General features: G+C 32.3%; 2 protein-coding genes across 6 annotated transcripts in view; both read left to right on the forward strand.

The window, feature by feature from the left end:
* LOC105320998 (cardioacceleratory peptide receptor) overlaps positions 1-9600 on the forward strand; it is a 32774-nt gene extending 23174 nt beyond the window's left edge. For 4 of the 5 annotated variants that reach the window (XM_011419151.4, XM_011419148.4, XM_011419149.4 and 1 more), the window contains exons 3-10: positions 27-159; positions 1569-1672; positions 4027-4120; positions 4622-4743; positions 5078-5246; positions 5802-5939; positions 6537-6717; positions 8438-9600. In XM_011419151.4, the coding sequence (XP_011417453.3) occupies positions 27-159; positions 1569-1672; positions 4027-4120; positions 4622-4743; positions 5078-5246; positions 5802-5939; positions 6537-6717; positions 8438-8702 (1206 nt within the window). In that variant the 3' untranslated portion in view covers positions 8703-9600. Of the gene's footprint in view, positions 1-26; positions 160-1568; positions 1673-4026; positions 4121-4621; positions 4744-5077; positions 5247-5801; positions 5940-6536; positions 6718-6857; positions 6919-8437 lie in introns of all 5 variants that reach the window. The other variant, XM_011419153.4, reaches the window with a different exon arrangement.
* A 2127-nt stretch (positions 9601-11727) lies between these two features.
* LOC105320995 (caprin-2) lies at positions 11728-12930 on the forward strand. Its single transcript, XM_066074148.1, has 2 exons — positions 11728-12109; positions 12402-12930. Exons 1-2 carry the CDS (start codon positions 11743-11745, stop codon positions 12851-12853), a joined length of 819 nt encoding a protein of 272 aa, XP_065930220.1. The 5' UTR covers positions 11728-11742; the 3' UTR covers positions 12854-12930.
* The last annotated feature ends 5063 nt before the right edge of the window (positions 12931-17993 follow it).

The following is a 17993-nucleotide window of genomic DNA, read 5'->3' on the forward strand; positions in this document are numbered from 1 at the left end:
TTTTGATTTATTTTCAATATTTTTAGACGGAGCAGCAGATAATGATTATTTTCCTGTTACTATTTATCATGGTTGGGAACAGTATAGTACTTGTGGCGGTAGCGGTCTCAAAGCGGAAATCCCGAATGAATTTCTTCATAAAACAGCTGGCATTTGCAGGTATGAAATCTGAAAGAAGCATTGTTTCATTGCGCAATGTTTTGCGCAGTTTAGTGAAATACAGTTAATTTTAATTTTATTTCTCATTTTATTATTTATCAATTAAACACAAATATTAAAAGCACTTTTTTAAATGTCCAGATTAAATATATTTATTGGTGTAAAAGTGAAAGAATTCGTGAATTATAAAAAAAAATTACATTAATTTTTCATTAATCAAAATGCAAAATTTTGTTATTTCATGTTGATATTTTAAAAACACTGACAGACATTATAATTTTGTGCTCAATACGTATTCAAGTTACTAGTATATACGAGATAATAATGAATAGTCTAGTATTCTTCATCACGTTTTACGATTATAGCAAAAACCTTAACTAATGCTTTTAGAGCAATATTTCCTATGTTATTTTACAGTGAGGGCAAGTATAATTTATTATTATCACTAAAATACCTATAATAAAGAAGTACTACATGTATTACAAACTTTATTAGAGGCCATTAGGGTACCAATACTTAAAACACATTATGCATTTTTAAGCCAAATGATTAAAGTATCAGTATCAATGTAGGCAAAAGGAGCATACTTCATAAAAACCTAATAATGTAGACTGAACATGCAAAAGAGGGCTTCTAATCGAGGCAATATTTTTCCATTGCGTGCTGATTATCTATAATTGTACAATGACAATTAACCACGCAAAAAGAACAACGCTTTGAAATAGTTCCTTTTCATGTATCAATTGGAATCAACAAATGTGGCTAAAAAGCCCTCTGCCGTTTCAGAGAATAACAAGAAAATTACATTTTAGGAATTCTGAATTACATAAAGAGAAATTGTTGTACTTAATTGGAGCTTTTATTAACTTTTGAGATTTACGAATTACAATTGGCCGTTTATCATAAAGGAGATCTAAGATAATCACTGTGTCCCGTTTCCATGTGTGGTAACAATTTGCATAACCAAGAATTGTGACCCTGAGAGTGTGTTAAACACATCTACAATTCAGCAATATATAGCGCATGTCTAAAAATTCCGTGAATGGGCCTGGTTTACGATTTGTGCCGTAGATGGAACGGAATGTATGTTACATATACTATAGTATTTGAATGGTGTCATACAATAGTCTAGGACCCCCCCCCCCCCAACAGTTCACGTCTATAAAACATACCGCAACATCGTGAAACCTTGTGAACAACGTCTACATGTACTTGTTAGAGTCACTACACCAAAATCTAGGACATGTCGTCATCCACTTATTAGATTATTCAATATTATGGTTTTGAAAAAAAAATATGAAAAGAACCCTTTTCTATACTTGGTATGTACTCTAGATAAAATCAATTTCAAACGAAACACCTATGATATATACTCGTGTCCTAGATCTTTTGCGATTTGTTTTTTACAGATCTGCTAGTTGGAGTTTTCAGCGTACTGCCGGATCTTGTCCAAAGATTTACCTTGCATTGGTATGCTGGCGAAGTTATTTGCAAAATTGTCCGATTTGGTATGGTAGGTTATTGACTATAATATATATATATATATATATATATATATATATATATATATATATATATATATATATATATATATATATATATATATATTATTTTCTCATACATGGTATTAATTTAATCTCATATTTGCATAGTTATGGTAATTTTTAATCACTTACATGTAGATTACTAGATTACTAGTTATCATAAATCTTAACAATGTACGGTTAAACCATAAGTCTCCCAGCCAAAATTGATAAAGGAATTTATACATATAATGGACCTAAACTTCAAAGGAAGGCTTTGAAAGACCACAGGAAAACATATGGTCGTTTACAACATTTAATGTCTGATTTTTGTAACATTTAAAATGAATTTATCATTGCCTCTAGAACAAATGATTTTTAAATTGTGAGGCTGTCATTATATAATGGATAGTACTTCATCTTTCAAAGAAGAACACATATCAATATGATTAATTTCATAAAAAAATCAATCGTTTTTACAGTGTAGCTTTCATAAAAAAATAATGTTGCAAACATATCGAAGATCACACAAAGAAAATGATGAGTCTGGGTTTTAAAATATCAGAACATGTCTAAATATTTGTGTTTTGATAAACGGAACATTTTTGGCTCATCTGAAACGATGGTCAAAGGCGCTTCTCTGATCAAAAGTTGTTCAGCGTTGATCGTATTGGTTGAAGTGGTAGGTGACTTCATTTCTTCCTTCGTAACAACTGGGTCAGTATGAGGGAGGCATGAGGTAAACAGTCCTTTAAGGCTTTTAATGGCTACCGCAATTTTCAAAAGGGCGTAATAAGACAAAGTTAAAATAGGTGTTTTTGTTAAAGTTTTACCAAATATCAAATGACTTGTTGCGTCAAATCTGAATCATAATTTGTCATTTAATATACAGTAGACAAAAGTTTGTTGAAACCCTTATCACCCGGGGTTAGATAGCGATTAAAATAGCTGATCAACCGTTACGTCCAGCAGAGGAATATCATCATGAGGGTTTCAGATTAAGAATATGAGCAGATGCAGTTGAATATGACAGTACTTTGTATAATAGACTTTAAAGCATGTGGATTTTAGTTATGTATCAAAGTCTTTAATAATCATTGCACCCCCCCCCCCTCAAAAAAGGGTATAAAACAGGGAGAACAATATTTGCGCAGCTAAGTATGCATTTAAATTTTTTCTAGTATTTTGGTTCTTCATTAGAATTAATAGGCTGCTTTGATGGAAGATGTGTTTTTTGGTGAGCGTTGTGTCCCGTGAGCCTCTTAATAGTAAAGTAATTGTTAAATTCTATTAAGCATTGTTGTCAAATTTAAATTGTAATTTAGTTCTCAATACGATTGTAGTCACAAGGATAAATTAACATTTTCATATACAAGAGATCAAGATTTCTTCCTTTTCGTCTATCTATTGTAAATGTTACGCTGAGAATTCTCAAGTAATGTCATAGATAGAGACAGAGCCCATGCTATTAGATTTCGCAGCATCCTTTATACACGTCTAAGCCTATTATACGATAACGCTCAAAAGAGAAACTTTAAAAACGTTAATAATTGTCGACGTATGGGGATAAAGCTTTCCATAGAATTACTTACAGTTTAGCTTCCTAAATTCAATTTTTCATTTTTTTGGGTAAGATTTTGATACGAACAAGTTATAATTTTTAACAGTTCTCGAATATTATCTAATAAATAAGATGACAAAAAGATATTTATTGAAGCAACCTTAAAGGTGATTTTCTGATTTGGATATTGATGACTTTGGTGTTAACTTACTGCGTATTATATTGATGATAATAACAAACAACTACACAATTTGTAATGGGGTCTTTTAATAATTCATGATAAGATTTTTTTCTACGGTTGGAATAGTGAGAGTTAATTTAATTGCCGTGATGTAAAATATTCAATTAATTACTGAAACATTTAATGCATATTGCATTAGAATATGCTTTTGTCAAAACTACATTAACTAAATTGATCACTTTTCATTGTATACATCGACACCTTGTCGTAAAATTACGCTCGCGTAACTACACCACAGGGAAATAGCTACCAAGCTATAACTTGCTTCCTGTAATTGTTATGTAATATTAATGTTATCTTTAATGTTATGTGAAAGCTATTAAAAGACTCTACCTAATAGAGTATTTAATTAAAATCAATTTTAATTTGTGCCACAACATATATATATAATATATATATATACTTTTTATTCTGATGAGTTGTACATCAAGGTCAATGATTTAAAATTGATAAAATACATTAATATTAATTAAAGTTAGTTGACCAAATTAATTAAGTTAGACATTATCAATCTAATTTCACATATTTGTGGTTTTCTTTAGGCGGCTGTTACGTATGGCTCGACTTTTGTTCTGGTAGCAATGAGTATAGACCGTCTAGATGCAATAGCCAGGCCTCTTGGATTTAGCGACAGTTGTAAGTTTCAAGTTTGAAATTTGGGAAAAAAGTCCTCAACATTCTATCGTTATTGTCATTTTGTTAACCTCGCTCATTCAGTAAGTTACCAAATTAAAATCGGTGACGTATATATACTATCTCAGTTACTTTAAAAGCACTTATTTAGTACTCATCACACATTTACAGGTGACGTCTTATATAATTCTTTTATTAGTATTCAATTTATACTAAAGCTAAGTGACTTAAAAATCCACTTAAGATCTCTGAGTAACTTATTACTAGTACACACTAACTTAGAGCGACTGACTTATTCTTTAACCTAAATCGTCACTAACTTACTTTTTAACTTATCACCAATTTTGTCAGTAATACATCTCGCACTCACATTTTGACCTCATACCATTCCTGTATGGTATATCAATTATTTTTTCCTCATCACACTGTAACGAGTTTGACGTTGATATGCGCATGTTCTCAGGAACACGAGTGAGTACAAATTGACTGGTTTGATCTTTACAGGGCGGAGGCCTCGGCTAATGATCGCTGTCAGCTGGACGTTAGCGGGTCTGTGTTCCATTCCTTCGGCCGTTTTGTTCAAAACGGACCACTGTTTTATAGATTTGACTCCGGTACAATGGCAGGTACTCATTTCCATGTATCATTCCATTCAACTGTATCAAAAAAGTGTCAAAAGTTAATTTTGATCTTTAATTTGGACTTTAAAACGCCAGGAAACGTCTTCCACGTCGCATCTAATACCAACTATTCACTCAGCTTTTCTCATTGAAACATTCTAATTATATTTAAAAAAACCCAGATAACAACCTCATTATTTTAAAAATGCCAAGATTTTTGAAGATATTTACAACCAAATCACAAATATAAAGATGTAAATAAAAGAAAATGTGTAAATGAATACGCTAGACCCAAACCTGTGCTTACACAATTTAGCCTTATAATATCGTTTTATTTTAGATATATCTTACCATTATCTCCTTCATTGTGTTCTTCATCCCTGCTATCATAATTGGTATTTGCTATACTGCTATCATCAACATCATCCTGATAAATGGCCGTGGAGGCCCAAAGTCAAAAAGAGATAAGAAGGGTCACGAATCAGGAAAACCATTAAAAGCCAAACCAGGTTAGATTTATCACTTTTTGTTTTTTAAAATCTTAACAGGTCTAAAGGTTAATATATGTGATGGGATATTGAAACATGTCCAAAGACTAACTATGATGTCGATATCATCGGCGTCATTCGTGTACATACATACCGGTAATAGAAATACTGATCATAGAAAAGAGGATACATTGTATTTTGATAATTATTTCAACATAATACTGTATTTCAAATGTACTTTTATGACGAACTGAATGACAAGGCCGCTACTGAAAGCGATGTCTCATTATCTATCGACAAGATGTTCGCACATCTGTGAGGGTTTTAAACTATGAAAACAAACTTGAGCCTGTACCGTAAAATCATTAAATATCACATGGCATTGCATACTGCTAATATATACAACTATGGTTATTGATTAATTATTACTTAACATCGCGAAAGCACACTGCTGACCATATATTCTAGAATTTGAGGAACTATTTACTACGAATACGAGTATTTTAGAGAACTCTGTTATCCTAGTAAATCTCGACAGCGCGTCGATGTAATTAAGATTCTTGATTTCTGTTGAAGGGTTTCAGATTGGGAAGAAAACAGCTCCATTCAAAGAGAGTAAATTTATCAGAGGAAGAGAAACCAATATGAGTTCACGGGGGATCATACCACAGGCAAAGATCCGAACCATTAAGATGACATTCGTTATAATATTTGGTGGGTATTTTAACACCCCCCCCAAAAAAAAAATAAAAATAATGAGATAGGAAGAACTACAAACAATTTAATCTGGTGAATGGTAATATATTGTCTCTGATAATTATGAGAAGGTACAAGTATTTATTTAATCAAAAAGTAAGGAAACATTTTTGCAGAAACACATCACAAAATATCAGATTAGCATCACAACACCTGCTGTTTAATAGCCTTCTTTGGCGTAGCCAACATTTGGATGCTTTTAGATATCGATGATTTATCTCTGGTGTTAATTATACATAACATATTCAGCTTCAAGAGATACTGAAGTAATGTAACGTTAATCTTAAGACATACTAATCTAAAGTAATGTAATTAATGTACTTTATATTATTTATTGACTAGTTATCGTTGCAGTCACTACAAGCTACATGTATGTTATTCACTACTAAACTTTCCCTCACAAACAATAATGTTTCATAAGCAATTAATTATTAATATAAATTGTTAAGTGGTAAATATGTGTGACACAGTGTACTTATTATAAATCTACATATCATATATAAGGATCATAAGATTGGTTTGATATACATGGCGTGCTTTCTCTGTTTCTAACAGTGTTCATTTTGTGTTGGAGTCCATACTTTATATTCAATCTGATGGGCGTCTATCATCTCATACCTATCAACTCATCTACGATGGGCCTCCATTCACTTGTGCAAAGTCTGGCTCCATTAAACTCCGCAGCCAACCCAATCATATACGGTGTCTTCAGCACCAGAATATGTCGGCAGCTCAGGTGGGTAGTTCTTTGTTGTGTGCTGCAGTACTTGATTGAGGTAACTTTTACATCCGCTTCTAGTGTGATTTATTTGTTTGGAATTGATGTAGAGACTGGCAGTTTGTTTTGATGTTTTTCCCGTTTTATTTTATTCAAAGAAACAATGCGCTTCATTCAATACACAAACTCATAACAACAAGAGAAGACTGCAGGAAAAGTGTAAGCAACTGCCATTTGAAGTTCTGCATTGGCTCTCAGCTTATAAACGTGTTTCTTTTAGTTTCTTTTTAATATAGACATCTTGAGAGTAAAAGAGCATGACATGTATAAGCGTCTGTTAACGATAATTAACCCAAGGTTTGGAATATCTTGATGCAAATGAAAAACCGTATCAAATTATACAGTAGTTCACTTCCATAAAAGCATGTATACTTTTATTATTTAGAGCATTTATTTGTGTATACTTGACTAGTAACTGCTCTGGGTGGTGAAAAGATATTAAACGTAAATTTCATCATCATCGTCAAAACAAAAACTAATTCAATTGACAGCAACCGCGTATAATTGTATAACATCAATATTTTTATTGGTTAATGTACCCATTAATTATGGCATCGTTTTATTGAACATTCACAACATGCCCAGACAGCTATTTGAGATATAGCCCCCACTACTTATGTCGTCTTTTCATTAGCAATGTTCACGATCAGTAGCTCTGTGAGATATCCATCAAACTATCGGACCTGATTAACCATTGGAAGAACTGGATCCGTACAAAATAGCAGCCACTGCCTCAGCGAATCACAGCGTAATGGTTCCTGACTAGCGCTTTTCTGTTATAATCACAGAATTTATTTGAAATCCCTGAGCTGGTTTACAAATATAATTAGAATTTGTAATAAAGTTTTTCATTAATCCGTTCCTAGAAGAGTTAAAAGAGTCGATAAAAAATAAAACCTGATGCAGTCATGAATCTACGATTAAGTAATTATATCTTATTTGTTGAAACCAAATCGCTTAATTTTACAAGCAGGATTTTTAATATCCAACGTAGGCAGATAATTAATCTTTTGCTTTGCTTTTGAGAAAAAGGATGTTTTTCCCAAAAATTATGAGTTAAATGTTAATTTAATGTTAGATAATACTTGCTGACGAAACTACAAAAATAGGACATAATATTTACATGCATGTTGAGAATGCCTAGATTTTGAATAAATGTTATGTTCTGGTGGTTCGAAAACGATTAAATAGTATGCATAATTATTTATGCTAAGCATGTATACATGCATTTAATCAATAATTTGCATGGTTTGTTAAAACACGTTTGCAAATTAAATCATGATACTGTAATTTCTATTTCACATATATAACTGAAATTCTAAGTCTTCATACTTTTCTAATATTGCTGAATTTTAAATTTGACAACAAATTTTCAGATGACGTTAAAGAGCAATACAAAAACCTCAAAATAAAAAAAAACCAGAAGAATTAAGCGGTCTGTTCAACTTTTACAATTTTATCTTTATAAAGTGCTAAAATGACTTTGTCATCGTCGAAAATACTGTAGGAATTCTAAAAGATGGTTATCAAGTAAATATACTTTAGGATTTGCATTACATTTTTTTCATCTTGCCATTTTCCTATAGAATATTAACTAAATAATCTTACTTCAACTGTTTTGTATGACTTTATGAGTCTTATAATTGACACTCTCACGGTTTACTTTTCCTGCGTTTAGGCGATTCCGACTAATAAGGTGTGTTCTCACGAGATTGGGATGCTGCCTGTCGGATGAAGTGGATCCGCGCAGGCGCTTCTACACAGATCCGCCAACCACCACTTTTACCCAATGCACGTATACAACACATGCCAGAACACACAGAACAGAAGGCGACCAGGAGACGGCGCTGAGTAGTGTAGATGAAAGCAAAGACTTGTGTGACTTGGTGCTGAGTACAGCACCGTCCCAGAATCTATTGTCAACACAGACATGTATCCGCTGACAACCGACGATAGAGTTACGAACGAGCATCCTTTGTCTAGAAATATGGCGAAAATATGGTTGAAGTCATAGAGTAGAGAATACCACTATACCTAAAAAAATTGTTTGTGAAAAAATATACCAAGAACGACTGTGGTAAATTGTTTTGAGTGATACAAGATTATCACTATATTTTCCATAAATATTTAATTTTAAGCTTTTATTCTAAACAACAGATGTTCTGTTTCCTTCACAATCGAATTTTGTACAGACTGCTTTAGTACATAATACTCATAGTAATATTCAAGAATATATGGTAGAATTTTCAAAATTGACTATACTGTAGACACAGACGTCTCAAGATAATTGTTTAAAAATGTTTTCTATGGTTTTCTTATTCTTATATCACTTTAAAGGTACATAATGTGCGTAAATTATTTTGTTAGAAACATTTTTCGTGTATTAACCATCCCCTATTGAAAATTGTTTTAAATCTAGCATGTAACCATTTCATGATATCAAAGATGAAAATGTCTGTTAAGTTTAACAAAATGTTCTGTAAAAAAATATAAATGGTGCAGACCTTGAAACAAGTTGTCTTGATTCAACAAATGTTTATTATGTCATAAGAAGAACAACTCTGTTATAAAATACACAACACGTGCAAGTATACAGACATGAACTTTATTAATTCATTGCACGCGAAGAGCCTAAAGTTCATACATACTGATCTCGAATTCTATAGTCTATCATATTCAGAGAATTTTACTTGTAATTTGGTAACAAAACCTGCGGATTTTTATGTAAATACGTATATTTTTGTTGAATAAAACGAACGGTTTTGTATACAATGTATTATCAATATATTTTGTTGAATTTAATTTGTTGGTAATTGTTGTAAATTAAAAAATGTATTTGAATTTTATTTGTCTTTATGCTTGAGTGATGTTACGAACTAAATTTAATGAAGGAAAAATCGCAAAGGAGCGAGCTCGATAAAGTTTCGTAGAATTCAAACTTTGATTATCAACACTACATCAATATAATAAATATTCATTTATAAACACCAACAAAATCAATTTATTTACATGTGTGTATAGGTGGATGGGTGGGGGTTGTGATTCATCGTTCGATGTTTTGCGATTTACATATTATAATAAGTACATCAACTTCCCTTCCACTACACAGAGATGCATGTGATGTTTGCTTTCATCGACTGATCTAAAATAAACACATTTATTCTGACAATGCAAAAACTTTTCATAGTTGAATGTTATGATGGTTTCGATGAAGGACAATATTAGTAGAAAGAACAATAACTAAAGGCATGTAGCATCGTTTCCTAAAATGGAGAGGTTAGACTCATCCAAAAAATCTTGACAAGCAAAAAAAAAAGGGGGGGACAGCTTCATGCCAATTGACTTTTTAATATATAAATTTAAGAAAAATGTTTGCTGCGAGAAAAGGTGGAAGAAGGGCAGCTCCCCCCCCCCCCCCCCCCCCCTCGGTGATGCGTGCCTGAATAAATAGTATTATAAGCAACGAAATCGTCTCCTGAAGGTTTGTCTGTATCAAGGTACGTAGGCAAAGGACGGTTACTGTTGAATATATGACGATATACATGTAGATCTATGACAACAATCTTGTTAGATGAAACACATTTGAGAATGACTAATATAATTTTCACATAACTGTAAACCATTTTTTTAAAATATAAATATGCGAGGGAAATGATACCACTTTTTAATATTTCAATTTGTCATGTATCTTTAGCGGACTGAATTCACCAAATTCAAAAACCATGGAAACGTATGTAGTTTGTTAATGATTTTTTTTGAAGGGGCATGGCCACGACCTTGGTCAAAAAATATATTCCGATTTTAATGATTACAATTTTTAGTAAGGGATTTTTAATGGGAAACCAAAATTTGAGTGTCATTCGTTCAGTTATAATAATCAATTTACAGAGCTTTGCTATCTAAACAAAGCTTACATTTACATTTTGAATGTTGAAGTGAAAATTCTAGTTAAAGACCTAAAACGGAGTGTTAAACTTTAGGAACGTTTATTTGTGCTTAAAATGAATAAAAAGATAGACAAATTAGCTTGAAAAAGATTTTTTGCATGTATATTGAACCTATCTTAACAAAAACAGGCCCTGTTTGCATGAAAAAGAATTGCGAGCCATGCATCTAGCTTACAAGTCTACGACTGACTCTCAAATTTCATTTGATCATTTGGAATTAATGCACTCCTAAAGTATAGTAAATAATGAAAAATGAAATACAGAGTTTGACTAAAATCCATTCCCATTTAACGTTCTTTCGGATTGATAGTTATTTTTAGGACTCGAATATGTGACTCTAAACACTTTAGGGAATAAAAGCCATGGTTCTGTAGAAACTTGATAATACTCTTACAATTATATTAAATTCCGAGTTTTATACAAGCATGCCACTCTGAACTAATTGTAAAATGGTGATATGTGTGTTCAGGCAGATTTTATATTAAGATACAGCTGAAACCATGGGGGAGATAAGGAGCATTATTATGTCAAGTCTTTTTAATCTATAAAATTAGAACTGGTACTGGTAGACAAATACTGGAAGTTATTCAACTGTCCAATTACACTAGAGTCCTAAATAATCATTCTTGAATATTCTTTTAAAATGAGCCAGGAGACCAAATTGTATCGACTTTCCATATAGGATAATGGAATGAACAGCTAAATTGTATGCTTAGCTGTATCATTTTGGGTAACCTGGTACCCTATGTAAGGTTATGTAAAAGTTAAACATCTGAATATCGCGAAAATCTCATTCTAAATCTACTAGTATGTAACGTTCATCAAGTATTTTTATCAAAAATAAGACATTTGTAAAGTTTTGGAATAATTTTAATTTTATTTTTATTTTCTTTGTTTTTTTAATGTAAAATATTTTGTATATTAATACAAAAGGTCATGTATTATTTATTTCGTGACAATCATAAGTTCTATTTTTGGCCGTTATCTTTTATTCGAGATTACGATATCATCTGTTAAGAAAGATATGCGCTAGTTCATGATCAGTAAAACAATGAACGGATCCTGTATTCTCTTCTTCATTTCGGCTATCTTTGCCTGTCGTGCCGAAACTGAAAATGTTCAGTTAAAATTTTTGTTGGAAGAAATGGCGACGTTAAGAAAGGCGGTATCGACGATGGAAGACGTTCTTAAAAGTCAACGCGACGTGATTGGCGACCTTCGAATTCAAAACCAGCGACAGGAGAAACGGATACAAGACTTAGAAACTGCCAGCAAGAATCGAGACGAGTGTTGTGAGAAACTGGAAAACTTTATTAGAAATAAGCCAGCTCTACTTACCGAATCTAAACATACGACTTCTTATGGAGGACATAGTTTCATTCCGGGAATAAAAGAAAGAATAGGCAAGCCTTTGTTTTATCTATCTTTGCTTTATTATAGACATGTTTTCAGTTGTTCATGTGGTTTAAATATATTTGCTTTGATTATCATTCTATAAAACATATCTGATGTTCAAATTAAAAAAAAAATAATACAGATATAACTAATATTTTAATTTAGTTATAAATATATTAAACTTTCTATCTATAAATAGGAATGTTTTCTGTAAGATAATAAATTAACCTTCACATCCCAACAGTTTTGAGATATACCTTGCATATACGTTTATGTTATTTGTTTTTTTTTATTATCCAGAACGCAGAAATCTACATTCAAAACGACTGATCGGTGTTCCACCGTATGAAGGCATTGTCGCGTTCTATGCTCAGATGACCTCAGTTGAAACAAGTCCCGGTGCCCATCACACCCTTATCTTTGATAGAATACGGACTAATGTTGGACTTGGATACAACAACAGCACAGGTGTATTTACTGCTCCAAGAGAAGGAATATACGTCTTTACATGGGTCATTAGAATGGTTACTGCCGAACATTCAACAGAATTATTGATCAACGACGATATTTTTGGTGCTACCTTTTTGCGAGCGAAGAATGGAGACGACGGATCTGTGAGCGGAACTGTTGTTGCGCATGTCACAAGAGGTGATGTCGTATTTGTACGCACCCATTCTTCCTATGCTGGTGACGGGAACATTCATAGCAATGTCCATGGTCAGCCATCTTTCTCAGGATGGCTACTACACTAGTTTATCACTTGAATGTGAATAAAATTTTCATCATAAAATCATTCCAAGTCAGACTTAGTGATTAAGAGCAGGAGCGAAAAATAGAAGAAAAACACAGTCTCTTTTATGCTTTCATTAGCGAATGTGTCAAGTTAATTAAGAGGAGAATTTTGCTCCTTATTACTTTGCGAGTCTGTTCGAGCACTCTAATACAATTACGAAGGTTTTTCTATACGTACATTTATTTTAAGTAGTTTTGTAAGAAATCTCAAAAGCATTTGACTCAAAAAATGAAGAGAACATTACGTCCCTGCAACGTATTCCCTCCGGTTTGATGTAGATATTTTCAATTTTGATGTCCATTTGTGAAATGCGTCACGATACGCCGATTTAGGTAGACCCGGATGATTGCTGAGCAAAAAGCTGGTAATGACATTTAAAGACTAGATAAGAACTTTTTAAAGATTTGTTGTTTTTTTAAAGAAAAATGTCGCATGGGGCTAGATCTAGAGAGTATGATGCGTGTTACAATAAGGTTATCTTCCCCGATTTCAAAAATTTCTTCACCAGCGAAAATGTGTGTAATATTTCTTTAGCCTTTTTAGTATAACATCTCGGTAAAACCGACCTGTAACCATTTTGTCCGTCGGCACCAAGATTTGTAAGGCTATTTCATCAAATGAGAAGAATATGCAATAACGAACCTTTTTGTGCTTTTGGTTCTTTTGGCAACTACAGAACTTTTACCGTGTTAAGTTAGCCATATTTTGTTCCAAATTATTTTTACAGGTTCGAAACAATAAATCCATACTTCATCACCAGAAAGAATATTTGCATGTTGTCTTAAATTGAATTTAGAAAACATTTTTATTATTTGCTTAGCAATGAGCAGTCAAACCCGTTTTCGGTAATCTGTCAATGAATGTGTCATGAATAAATTCATCTGGCAGAAATCTTTCGTACTTTTAAAATGCGCTTCAAAATGAAATGCACCCACGATATCGACATGCCGACAGCTTTTCCATTCAATACTTGATCACAACCCGGAGATTTATTGTTTTTTTAACTTTTAAACTGCGGAGAGGATTTCTTCCTCTGTAACAGTACTATCAAGAAACTCACAACAAGTTTCCTCACACTCAAAACTTGGTTGCTCCATATTATAACTATCGGTGCGTTCAGTTTCATTCATACTACGCAAGAAATACATATCTCATCAATATTGAAAGAGCATTTACTAACTTGATCCGATTGATATAAAATTTTCCAGAAGTACCTACTATTTTTACTGCGAAGATTTTTTAATTTCTGGGACAAATTGGCCTTGTAATCTTTAAAACATCGGTTAAGAGTTGTCTAATATTTATAATAATATTTATTAATCATTTCCCTTACTTATGAGATATTTGCCTTATCCGTAACAGTCACAGGTCGGCCAGAACTTGCTGATTATTTGATGGACTCTGTGCAAATCAGAATTTTAAGATACGTTATCAGACCCCTAATTGCAAATTACATGTATAGCGTGTATACCTTTAAATTAGCATTCATATTATAATAACAAAGCTTTATGATAAACGCGATGACTTCGATTTTTCTATATTCAACTTTCCCTACTTATGTAGCAATATACCTTCATCACCTGCATATATGGTGCTTTTGTCTCCCAGTTATATCGATGCGCAAGGGCCTGCTCTTCTATGAACAGTTTCTAAGGCGAGGCAAACTACTGACAAACAAGTTCATAAAACAAGACTATCAACAGTCTCGTTTTAAAGCAATATGAGCTGTATTGTTTTGAATTTTAATTATTTTGGTTCAAAAACCTGTAAGAATGATATGTCTGCATGTAACTTAAACTTTTATGATAAAACAAGATTTGAAAAAAAAAAATTTCTTCTAAGAAATTTATAGCAAATCAATTATGGTACAGGATGACAATAATTCGCAGAAAATAACATTTCGTAAATAAAATTTTTCAACATGAGAGCTGCAGCTCATATTGCTTTAAATTATCTTCTATGGTTTTTTGGAGAATGTTTATTTTATTATACTAAATTATAATACAACATTGTATCACATGATATAATATAATATTGAGTCAAGTGATATAATATAATAAGGTATTATATCATATTATACAATATCAGCATATGATAAATTATCGTATCGCATGATACACTATAATACCTAATATATATCAGGTATCAATATATACGATATTTAATTTTTCTCTCGGCCGGATATCTCTCTTCGTCCGTCTGGTGAGAATTATTATTTGCAACATTAAACTGGAACTGAAAACAAAAGAATCTTAAAATTGATAAAGTCTTTTAAGATTCAAATTGTGTATATTACAACAACACTATGGCGACATAACGTTCTTAGAAACAAAGTGCGTATGTGTGTGTGAATTAAGAATGATCAATTTATTCGGTGAAAGATTTGTAATTCTTTGATATATATTTCGCGACGTGGACTAAAAATAAAAACATTTACTCTCTTCGTCTTAATTTAGACGAATGTGATTTCATTAACGAATCTGACTTTCACCCCCTCCCTTTCGAAAAAACCCAAACAACACCCCCCCCCCCCCTCGTAAAAAAAACCCATTTGTTTTAACTGACGTTGCATTCATTGGGGTATGATTGGGGTCCATCGGGATATCATGGTTCTTTGGGGGTAAAAAGACGCACCGTTACAAGTACTTTTTAAGTTATAAGTTTAAGTTTGTAAGTTATAAGGCTATCTTATAACGGACAACTTAATGATAGTCTTATGCTTGCGCGCCAGCTGTAATTTCTATTTTCGGTCGTGATCTCTGATCCGAGATTACTTTATCTGTTCAGAAACTATGCACTTGTTCAGTCTAACAATGACAGGAGTCTGCTTTTTCTTCTTTATTTCGACTATTGTTGCGTGTCGTGCCGATAATGGAAATGTTGAGATTACAATTTTGTTGGAGGAAATGGTGGCGTTAAAGAATGCGGTTTCGAGGATGGAGGACGTTCTTGAAAGTCAACGCGACCTGATTGGCGACCTTCGAATTCAAAACCACGGACAAGAGAAACGTATACAAGACTTAGAAACTGCCAGCAAGAATCGGGACGATTGTTGTGGGAAACTGGAAAACTTAATTAAAAATGAGCCAGCTCCAACTACCGAATCTAACCATACGACTTCTGATAGAGGACATAAAGAAAGAATAGGCAAGCAAATTAAATTATTACGTAAAAAAACAATTATTAAAGACATATTATACTTGAATTACTACATTGTAATATATATCTGATATTCAAACAAAACCTTGATGATACATTAGCTTGGAAATATATTGATCGCTCTAACTATTCTACAGTTTGAAACTAAATGCCTAAATGGATTATAAAGCCCGTTTAATATATAATTTGAAGTGCAAAATGGAGTTGTTTATTTATTTGGGAAAACATAATACAAATCCACATTATAATTGATAAAATGCAACAACTTTTTACTGCAAACCCAATATTACGCAAATTAACTATAGGCTTATAGATACCTCGCTAATCAAATTCTGTTGCATTTGAAATAAGTTTACGCAAAGGATTATGTGTGATTTTTTTATACGATACTATTTAAAAATTGGTTGACATTGAAGGCAGATATTTGACTAAACTAAATAAATTCTTTATATGAAATCAAAATATTAAAAAGTAACAAATTTTGCAATTCAAATTTATATCCGTATTGTATATAGGTTATGCCCAGACCCTGACATTCTAGAACTTGAAATAATAAATAAATGTATTTTATCTTATTAATTTGTTAGTGTTTGATCCATGTGGGTAATTCCTAGCCGATGACACTGCTTTGTTTAGGAGACTTAACAATTGCCCCAAATAGGCGAATACACATGCAAATAACATTTTGTTTATAAACCTCAAAAATTAAATTAAGCAATTTCAAAAATGTTAATGTGCATTAGGAGAGAAAATGCAATCAAGAAATGATTTACACACCATGTTGACATTCGAAACTCTCGGGATTTTTCATATTAAATGCACTGATCATGAGTTAGTGTTATATACCGTATTTCCTTTGATGAACAGAATATATGACAAATTTTTAATGAAAATTTACATATATTTGTAATAACGTTTCTGAGTTTATCCATGCAAATATGATATTGTGGAAACATAAACTAAAAAGCCTACCGTGATTGTAATGAATGTGTGAATGTAATGCGCATGCGCAAGATTGTAAAAACCAAAAAACCAAGATGATTTCCAGATTTTCTAAAGGAAGTTTCGTTGATTATTACAATGTAATTACCGAAGCTTAATTGAGAAAAATAAAAACGAATTGGTAATCTTCAAGTACCAATGATGTTTAAAATGTATAAAACAAACGACAGTTCTCTTCCGATTCCTTGGTATAAAAGACCAACAATTCGAGTCTATTATTGTAATATAGTAGTATAGATATAGAAGAGGTAACTCCCTCTTCAATGTGTAGAATGACTATCACGAGAGTAAACTGGCTTAATAGAAAGTAGAAAATGTCTCCCCTGATGACAATTGATATAATATTAACATTTTTTTTGCAATTCAATTTTATATTCCCTACTGGCGATTATAACCCAATTGGGCGAATAGGCACAACCTTCACGAATGCTTTCAATAGGATAAAAAATTGCGTTCAACTTGATCTTCTTACAATTATTCAATAACCTTGCAGATAAAATCAACAGAAGTCTACTTTTTTGTATTTCCCATTTCCAAGGGAGTATGTATTAAACGTTGGAATCGGATACAACAGTTTCAGGGGTGTCTTTGCTGCTCCAAGGGAAGGAATATACGTCTTTAATTGGGTCATCAGAATGCACCAAACCGAACATTTAACAGAACTCATAATCAACAATGATAGTCTTGGCACTACTTTCCGGCAAGCGAAAAAATAATGACGATAGATTGGTTAGAGGAACTGTTGTTGCACATGTTTTGAAAGGAGACGTCGTATTCTTGCGCGCCCATTCTCTTAATACTGGAGAAGGAAACATTCCTGGTAATTATCACGGCGAATTATCTTTCTTATAATAGCTATTGCATTAGTTTCTTTACAAAATCTGAAACCATGCATTAAAAATTTAGCAATATATAACCAAGAACAAATACAACAAAAG

Source organism: Magallana gigas, chromosome 2, assembly GCF_963853765.1.
Source record: "Magallana gigas chromosome 2, xbMagGiga1.1, whole genome shotgun sequence".
NCBI lineage: Eukaryota > Metazoa > Mollusca > Bivalvia > Ostreida > Ostreidae > Magallana > Magallana gigas.

Bases quoted from the DNA above. Each gene is read 5' to 3' on its own strand.
- LOC105320995 (XM_066074148.1), top strand. From the start codon at position 11,743: ATGATCAGTAAAACAATGAACGGATCCTGTATTCTCTTCTTCATTTCG. The intron at 12,110-12,401 runs GCAAGCCTTTGT...TTTATTATCCAG, and splicing joins GGGAATAAAAGAAAGAATAG to AACGCAGAAATCTACATTCA.